The following is a 9,408-nucleotide window of genomic DNA, read 5'->3' as shown; positions in this document are numbered from 1 at the left end:
AGCTGGGACCTAAGGACCACACAGGGCTTGTTCGCCTCCGTGGGACGAGGGGCCAGGAGGGTTGGAACAAAGATAAAACTCTTGGGTTGCAATAAGAACAGTTTAATAATTGAAATAAAGTACAATATAGTAATAGCAGTAGTAATAATAATGAAAAGGGAGATAACAAAAGAGAGAGGGGAGTACAAGCCAGACAGATGAGTGATCCCAGTGCAGTCCCTCACCACTCACCCACTGATGCCCAGCCTGTCCCCCAGCAGCCGTTGGCCCTCCTGGCCAACTGCCCCAGTTCACACTGGGCATGACATCCCATGGTGTGGAATATCCCTCTGCCCAGGGGGATCAGCTGTCCTGGCCATGCTCCATCCCAGCTTCTGGTGCAGCTTCTCACTGGCAGAGCCTGGGATACTGCAAAGTCCTTGGCTGGGGGTAAGCTCTGCTCAGCAACAGCTGAAACATCAGTGTGTTATCAAAATGATTCTGTACTGAATCCAAAACACAGCCCTGTCTGGGCTGCTGGGAGGAAAAATAACTAGCCTAGCTGACAGCAGGACACTGGCATCTACCAGAGGCTTTGTTCTCAGTCTGAGCAGCAGTGACACCAGTGATCATTTGTTCCCCCCTCTGCTCCATCAGAATATTTGGGGACACTCAGGGTCTCTGTGACTGAGTCAAAAGGAAGAGTAACCACAGGGCAGAGTAGCAGGAAGGCTGTTCCCATGTGCTTATTGAAGCATTTAGCATTTGCTACTCAAAAACCTTCGTACAGTAGTAAATGTTTGAGTCAAGTCTTACTTTTTGTTTTTAAGGTGTTGGGGTTTTTTCCTGCAGAAACTGCTAACTGCTGTGATCAGTTTTATTTGCAACTTCATTAGTCATGAGCTTCTGTTGAGGCTTGGTGCCACATGTGTGTTTGCTTTTTGGTTCTTAAATTACAGGTTGAAGAAAATCCTTCTTAAGCATGCTTAATCTGTCTCTTAAATTGGAGTGTCAACTTATTTCTTGCAGTAGCTATGGGTGCTGCTTCTGTGGTGCTACTGTTGGGATTTTGTGCTTTCAGCCTTATACTCAAGGAAATGAAGCTTATGTGATGAGGCTGCTGATGTACAGCCTGATAGCTTTTAAACCAAGTTGGATGAAGAGGGAAAGTTCTCGAGGAAGTTAAGTTCTCACAGCTTAAATGGAGATTTTCTTGGCGTGTAGAGGATAGAAATTTTTCGTGTCTCTTCTTTAAAACACATCATTAACAAAATGCAAGGGAAGTATTGTCCTGCTACTCAAGTAACTGGTTACTTTTATGATGGACAAAAGATAATTCAGTATTTTCTACCTAAACTCCTATAAGATCATTGGATTTTCATGCTGTTGGGTGTATCTGCAAATATTCTGAAGAGACAAATGAAATGTTAGGATGAAAGTGACTTTACCTGAGGGGTCAACTTTCACGCTTCAGGAAGGGGAGAGAGGACTGCTCCAAGGGAAAAGCTTTATTCCTTTCAGCTGGAGTTCCATCAGAAAGGCTTGTCACAGTCTCTCACTCGGCAGTTTACAGCATGGAAATAGTGACATTTTGGGAACATGCTATTTGAATTATTGGTGTAATAAAGTCATGAATTGTTTTACCGGTTAGAGAAGATTGTACGAGAGATGATTAATAAGCTGTACATGAGGTGAGGTTTCTAGAGCTCTGTTAGAATAGTCATCCATGGCAAAACAATGTTAAAAGTAGAAATTCAGTAGTGCTTTGACAGTTTATAAAAAAGAACAAAAGAGAAATAGTCTTTAACATTTTGATCATCTCAAATGTTATCAGCCAAACTGTGCTGTTAAGATCTTTAGTAAGATACAGATACTTCCATTCTGAGTCAAACTCAGCCTTTAGCTTTGGCAGTGTGCAGAAATCACTGAAGGGTTTATAATGTTTTGTTGTGTTGTATCAAGTGGAGAGAGAGAGGAATGTTTATAGTGAGTTTATCCCATGTTTTCCTCTCAGATAGATTGTTAAATTGTAGTTCTCGGTAGCTTCCCTTTAAGAAAACTTGAAACTTTGAGTTTAGTAAATGTCTAACGAGTGCTTACTAATATTTCACGTCTTTAAGGCTAAGGTTATGTACTACCAATATATTTCACACTTCCAATGGCAGCTTTTGAGAGCTGATAAGCTTTATTCAGAGTTATTACATAAGCACAACATACTTTTCCAGAAACTGACAGACATTTTAAATACTGCTGCTCAGCATAGGGAGCTCCCATGAACTGAAATCAGCTGATGCTGTGTCTGTGTCAGCTGTTTGGGTGAAAAACGTACATGATCACTGAGCTAACTTCTCTCTTTGCATCAGTATTGGATATTAAATGTGGAAGAAAATAATGATGTAGACACTTGAGCCATTTAGAAATGCAAGGACTTTGGGCTATTTGTCTGTCCTTTAAACTGCTTGTTCCTGACAAAATCGGTAGAAGTGAATCAGGAGTCAGGACTTGCTGTAACTTCAGAGCATGGAGATGGCTTTTTGTGTGCACAGAGGGATGGACCAGTCCTGTCCCCACTGAGATGAAGGACTGGTGCTTTGTGGAGACAGGCATGGGCCCTCAAATTTTAATTTGTTTTCCTGTATTTCTTAAATATCACTGCTGTTCTTCCTATTACTTGTGGCTGACATAGAGATATGTACAGAACTGCCAGTTGTATGTGTTTTAAGTAGAATTCACATACTAACAGTTAAACAATTTTTATGTCTTTGTATGTTACAAATGTATCAGCAGAGACCGCCTTCTCTAAGTGGGATGAGTGTTACTGACATTGGTTTACAGCTGACTGAAGAGGAGAGGGAGGCAGTGAGGACTATGGCTCTAATTATTCAACATCTGGCTCATCCGTGCCATTCCCCAGCACCCGAAGCTCCCTCTCAGGTAGCAGCCCATACTCATTTAGGAAAGCCTCCACATCCACAGCAAAAAACTCCTCATTGAACTGTTCAGAAACACTAATGAAATTGCTCAGCAGCTCCCCAGCCTTGTAGACCAGTAGGGAGGGGAGCACCTCGCTGGAGAAGCGATCCCCGGCGCCCGTGCTGGAGGCCTTGATCTTGCAGAACTTGACGGTGGGGTACTCGGCCGCCAGGCAGGTCAGGCTGCTGTTGAGGGCCTCGCAGCCCTTGACGCCGTCCTCGTAAATGTGCACGATGACCGTGGTGGTTTTGTGCTCCTTCTCCACGGCCTCCAGGAACTGTTCCCCGTTCTGCAGCTCGCACACGAAGCCGAACTTGGGCCCGAAGCTGAGCCGCTGGTGCATGTCCTGCATGCAGCGCTTGCGGTACTGCTGTAGGCAGCTTTCGTCCTCCTGCGTGGCGTGAATCAACTCGTACTCCTGCATGCTCATCTGGGAATATACAGAGAGTGCTGTTAGTCACTGGGAACCCCTTGGAGCTGGAATGGGGACAGACCCACCTGTTGTCTAGAGAACCCCGAAAGTTGAGCCAGAAGCACCATCACTCCCTACAGTGACTTTGGGAGGTCTCGTCGAGAGACAGGTGAAGATCCTGTCTCAATACTTGCTTGTCAACATGCTGGTACTGAAAGCAGTGGCCACATTTGGCAAAAATTTATGGATCTCTCAGAGCCTGTGGAAATTTTGCCAGTAGTGGGGCAGGTTTAAGTCCTGTGTTATTGGGGATTTGGTTCCCCCCGTTTCAGAATTAATAAATGGTCATGAGTGATGTTCAGGCTCAGAGCACTATCCTGACTGATAGTTTCTTAAACACGTTAAAAATTTTCCATTGCCTTAACCAAGGATAGAGCATTGTGGCAGGGAAGGGAGGAAGAAAGATCAAGCTGTGCTGTACAGGATAGATGTGAAATACACTGCTCATTTTACTGAAGTTACCCTTTGCTTGAGAGAGGACTGGATAGACAGAATCACAGATCCATTAATTAAGGTTGGAAAAGCCCTTCAAGATCATCAAGTCCAACCATTAACTCAGCACTGACAAATCCACCTCTAACCCATGTTTCTAAGCACCACATCCCTATTTTTTTGGATGCTTTCAGGGATGGTGACTCCATCCATGCCCTGGGCAGCCTATTCCAATGTTTAGCCAACCTTATGGGGAAGAAATTTTCCTGATATCCAGTCTAAGCCTGTCCTGGAACAACCTGAGGCCATTTCCTCTCATCCTGCCCCTTATTCCCTGTGAGCAGAGTCCAAGCCCTGGATGCCCTCTCCTGTCAGGGAGTGGTGCAGAACCAGAAGATCCCCCCTGAGCCTCCTTTTCTCCAGGCTGAGCCCCCCCAGCTTCCTCAGCTGCTCCTGGTACTCCAGCCCCTTCCCCAGCTCCATTGTTTTGCACACGTGTTCTGTCTGCATTGTGAGAGTTCTGCTAAGTTACACAGAAATTGAGTGGAAATTCAAGATTTTCTACCTTATAACAGGCATGTTTTATATAGAGCCAAAACTAATTCCTTTTGCTTTTCTTACCTTACGGCAGAATCTCTCTCTGGTATCTTTATCATCTCTGCTGAAAGATCTGTGTGGTGAAGACATTTGTCTAAGCATTTCTTTCTTGCTCAGGGGTAAGGAGTCTCCATCTTCACTCTCTAATTTGAACTTCCTCCAGTCATTGATCACACCTTTGGGCCCTAAGAGAGATGAAGCTGGGTGAGAAAGTGGCTGCAACAAGAGATTTCTTGAGAAGTTTCTGTTCTTTGCTGGTTTGTCCTTCTGTGCCTCAGTTTATGTGTCCCTCCTCCTTCCAAAGCACTCTCCAGGAGTGCTGAGAATCAAAGCTTTGGGATCAGTGTGTCCCAAAAAGAAAGAAAGAGGGTTTTTGTAGCCTGGATCACTTTGGTGATCTGGTTCCCATCAAGATCCTTTGGAAGGATTGTGGTGAACTACATGAGCAGTTAACATGGATGAGGATGTTGAAACCTGTTAAAACTGCCATGTTGGCCAAAGGTGATGTTTGGTAGACAAATATTTGATTTCTTTATAAACAGGGTCTTTAAATATTAATTTAAATATTTAATAAAATTTAAATATTAAATGTGCGTAAGGACTCAGAGTAAAACTAAGAATGCAGGACATTTGAGATTATTTTAAAAAACCCCAAACAATACATGTTGCACTGGAAGAGTAACCTGTAAGGCAAATGATAATTCTGATTGTAATGCAGATCTTGGTCTTTGGAGCTGCTTGATTAAACTGCTTAAATTTTGAAACTGGGAAAAAAATTAATTTCAAAATTCCAGTGCTGTTTTTCAAAATGAAAAATTTTAATCTGCATCTTAGGTTTTAAAGCACAAACAAAGAATACTTCAGTGTTTTCAGAGGTGAAGTTTCCTATGGAAAATTTAGAAAAGACCGGGTAGGCAGCTCTCATTTTCACATGGAAGATGTGATGAAAGTGAGATATAGTGTGTGTATATATATATATATATTTTTTTTTTTTTTTAATTGTTATTATTTTTTTTTTCATAGAATGGTTTGGGTTGGAAGGGACCTTAAAGCTCATCTCGTTCCACACCTTCCACTAGCTCTGTTGCTCAGAGCCACATCCAACCTCTGTATATATCATAATCTTGGCCAACAGCAGCAAGGCTGGTTGGGAAAGAACCCCAGAGTTATTACAAGGGCGGCATTTATTATAGCTCCAAGGAAAAGAAGCCTTTGGAGCACAGGGAGGGAATGATTGGCATCCTGTTACCTGTCAGTGGGGTGGAGGAGATGATCCCTGGCTGTAGAGCTGAACACAATGTCACTACTCATAAAAATCCTGGTGATTGAGCACTGGATTAAAAAGAGTGATGGTTTTGAGTGAGGCCTCTTTTAAAGCTTCTAAATTCTGTGTTTGCCATAAGGGGCATTTTTAGCTCCAAGTGTTCCTTCTGTAAGAAGGGAAAAATAATTTTGCCTTTCTAGTGAAACGCTATCACCTAATTCTAGCGTGGGAGTGTGGGTTTTGTTGCTCTTTTGTTGTCTTCTCTACTCCCCTGGAGAACAAAGTGAAGAAATAAACCACAGGAGTGAGGCAATAAACCAACAGGAGCCACATTGGGCCATGGCTCTTGGTGGCTTTGTCAAGTGTCCCCTGCATTTGGCCTTTGCTTCAGGTTTGAGGAGGAGCAGCACAACATTTGGTGTTACCTGCCCTCCATGGGGGCTGTCACTTGCAAATACCTTCTCATTGCCTTTGGAACCTGTGTTTTTGTGCAAGAGGTTTGGCCAATCCACTGGAACTACTGGAATTCTGGGCTTCCCCAGGGAACATGAACATTTTCACTTATTTTTAGGAAAAAAACCCAGTTAGTTTCCTTGCCTGTGTGTGTTGCCTGTCCTTCAAAGTCATCTTCCAAGCTGGTGTTAGCATTTTCTTCCATTTCAGTGGCTGGCGTAGGAGATGCTGCAAGTCCCAAAGGGAGAACAGTTAATAACAGCAGAGCAATGGGATAAGCTTACAGCAGGTACAGCACAGTGTGTAATTTCCTGCAGCTGGTATCAGTGAAGATCAAAATACACATGGTAATTACGGAGCTAGTCATTGACCCACAGAGAGCAATTGGGATATATGTCAGTCTTCTTAAAAAGGTGTCTGGCCAGATTCTCAGGTAAGGGTTCCTTCATTATGGTGTTCCTTCCCAGTCACTGGAGAATATCAGGGACGTGGTCATGGGAAATGGTGGGTGTAAAACTTCCTGTAATGCTAATGTGTACTGAGTATTTTCTTTCTTTCATTCTTTCCTTCTTTTCCCTCTTGGAATTCAGAACCTATTAATTTTCCAAGTGCTGTAAGTATTCATTTTTAAGGGTTGCCCAGACTGCTCATTTCACATACAGAAAATGGAGCCAAATATTTGAACCTGTTGGGCAAGAGACCTCTGAACATCCTGGAGCTGACTGGGTCATGTTTGTTGCAAAACAGCAAACTGATGGTGGTTATAAATTAAAATCACTTTCTTGTTCCACCCTTTCTATAAACCAGACAACCCAAGGAGCCAGGTGACACTCTCAGGGCACTGTGATTCACCAACACCCTTTTTGTCTCTTACAGTTGTGTTTCTGAAGTAGAACCACACTTATTTTGAGTGTTCCCACCGAGGAGATGATCCTAGCTGGGTGGTGCCAGAGCACTACAGAGCAGCCAGAAGTCTTAAGGCAGGTGATTGGAGTGTTCCCATTAAGTCTAGACTAGTTTCAGCTGTTCAGGTGCTAAGGTAAGCTTTGTTAGCCTTCACAGTAGCAAAGATGTTCTCATGCCATAACTGCCTTATTTAAAGGCTGCTGGGGTGTTAGACTGGAGTAATAAATAGTGGTGTATACACAGGAGGGAATGTGCCTTCATTTTCCCATAGCAGTATCAAGAGATAATGTGGAATAACAGCTGAGCAGGACACAGGGTACCCGATTCTTGTGTGTATTGGGACTAAAGCTGATTAGCAAATGTGCAAATAAGTTGTTCCATGCATGTACCTGTGGCAATTAATCAAAACTTGTGGGAAACATTGCAAGTAAGTTTGGAAGAAAAGCAGGTAATGAGTTAAGCTTTATTAGTATAAATTCTGTAGGTTGTTCCACAGATAGGTTGTTGTCGCTGCATAGATCCTGATTACCGGATTAATTGCTATTCCCACAATTCTGAAATAGAAATCTGAAGGTAATCTCGTCTCACTAGTCCAAACCAAGAATCTTTGCCATGTCAGGGATGAGCAGATATATATGCGGGGTCAAAGTCTTAAGTCATTCCCTTGGCTTATACGTGCATCTACAATAAGCTCTTCTGTCTGCTTCTGCTGCAGGTTTTCTTTGTTCTGGGAGGAACAAGAGGGTTTGATTCTCTGTGTGTTTTGCAGTTTCAGAGCTTTGAGCCCTGAAAAACACTAAAAGCACAGGGTATGAAGCTCAAGCACTCAGTTGCAGGCTCAAACCAGAAAACTTGACTGTGCTTCTGGTGAAACATCTCTCTTCCCATAGGTGGGAACGGAATGCTTAACAAATGAAAGGTCTCTGTAAAATTTATGTTACGGATCTATTGTGCCCCATAAATCTGTGAAGATTAGATGAATCATAACAGCATAAAGGCTGTGTTTCACCATTCTTCTGCAGTGTGGCACAAGGCAACAACCCTGACCATGCACAGGCTGGGAAGCCGACTATGGACTGGGAGTGGGAACTCCTAAAACTTAATCTTGTCCCTGTGACTTGAGTCGGGCTGTGAGCTGGGAGCCAGGCATGCAAACTGTTCTCCTTTCAGCTCAGCAGGGCTGTAAATCCTTGTCATTCTTATCTCTGCCCTGGGAGAATGGGCCTGGCCGAGCCAGCTGTTTCCCAACCAGGCAGCTGAGGACAAGGCACATGGACAGGGTGGTCCGTGGGAGGGTGTTCCAGGCTGAGCTGGCTCTCCTCGAGGAAAACGCAGCGGAAGCTCTTGCGTGTTGTGTGTGGGCAAAGCCAGGCAATCACCTCGGTAGGGAACTCTCCCACATCCTCCTCCAGGGTTGAGGTGGAGCTGTTGTATGGCTGGTTGGGGGTTTTTTTGGGTGGTGAGGAGGTGTTCTTTTATGTGCCAGGCAAGCAGCATTTTCCAAAGTTAAAAATGAGCTTCCCAATAAATGGGGAAATGTGGGTGCTGCCAGCTGTGAGGTTGTTGTTACGCAAGTGCCTCTGTGAGGAAATGTCCGTGTTAAGGCTGAGTCAGCACCGCAGAAGGTGTCACAGAGTAGGTCAGGATGGCCCATCATGAGTGTCTCAGATGAGAAGGTGCCACCTGCTTGCCTCTACAGGTGTGCTGGGACGTGGTGTGCCCAGCATGGGGATGGCTGGAAGGAGCCCTCTTCTGCATCACATGGCAGCTCTTGCAAGAGCAACAGCCCCTTGGAGAGGCTCATGTGGGTGCAAGTGGGTCATAATTTGTTGACTGATAGTGTTGTCTTTTAGAAATTCCTTAAAGGTCACCTGACTAAGGTCATCGACTTCAACTTGAGTTGGCCTGAGAGCATTGCTAGGCCCAGGACTCAGAGGCAGCGATTCACTGCATGGGCATGGTTGGATTCAGCAGGGATAGAGAATGGCCATCCCAACCTACTCTTACAGATTCCTTACTGCTTTACAGCTGATTATTTTCTTTTTTTTTTAATCATGTAACTCATGCAGTCTCTCAATCCCAATACGTAACTGGCTCAGGGTAGGAGCACAGAGTCCCCTGAGAGGGTGTTGTGTCACACAGCAGGAAGATGTGCAGAGATGGTGACGTGAAGATTAATGTCATCACTGGAGTTAGTTATGTCTCCTAGTTCCAAGGAAGCACCACAGACCTTCCAGCCCATCAGCTGTCATTGGTACCGATCCCAAGCTTCCCCTTTGTGCCACTCTGACATTCCAGATGAACAGCCATCTCTGGGGAGGGGGGGAACTGC

The 9,408-nt window shown here is 44.3% G+C and overlaps 1 protein-coding gene across 2 annotated transcripts; it reads right to left on the bottom strand.

The window, feature by feature from the left end:
- Positions 1-1,480: 1,480 nt before the first annotated feature.
- On the bottom strand, positions 1,481-7,108 carry PDC (phosducin). Of its 2 annotated transcripts, none has more exons than XM_069022678.1 (4): positions 7,045-7,108; positions 6,315-6,398; positions 4,478-4,638; positions 1,481-3,382 (listed from the first exon to the last, which is right to left on the bottom strand). In XM_069022678.1, exons 2-4 carry the CDS (start codon positions 6,373-6,375, stop codon positions 2,858-2,860), a joined length of 747 nt encoding a protein of 248 aa, XP_068878779.1. In that variant the 5' UTR covers positions 6,376-6,398; positions 7,045-7,108; the 3' UTR covers positions 1,481-2,857. The 2 variants fall into 2 exon arrangements, with proteins under 2 accessions (XP_068878779.1, XP_068878781.1); XM_069022680.1 differs by lacking the exon at positions 7,045-7,108 and adding an exon at positions 6,856-6,900.
- Positions 7,109-9,408: the final 2,300 nt, after the last annotated feature.

This window comes from Aphelocoma coerulescens, chromosome 8, assembly GCF_041296385.1.
Source record: "Aphelocoma coerulescens isolate FSJ_1873_10779 chromosome 8, UR_Acoe_1.0, whole genome shotgun sequence".
NCBI classification, from domain to species: Eukaryota; Metazoa; Chordata; class Aves; order Passeriformes; family Corvidae; genus Aphelocoma; species Aphelocoma coerulescens.
Note: the sequence above shows the minus strand (reverse complement) of the source record. Positions and strands in the feature narration are given on the sequence as shown.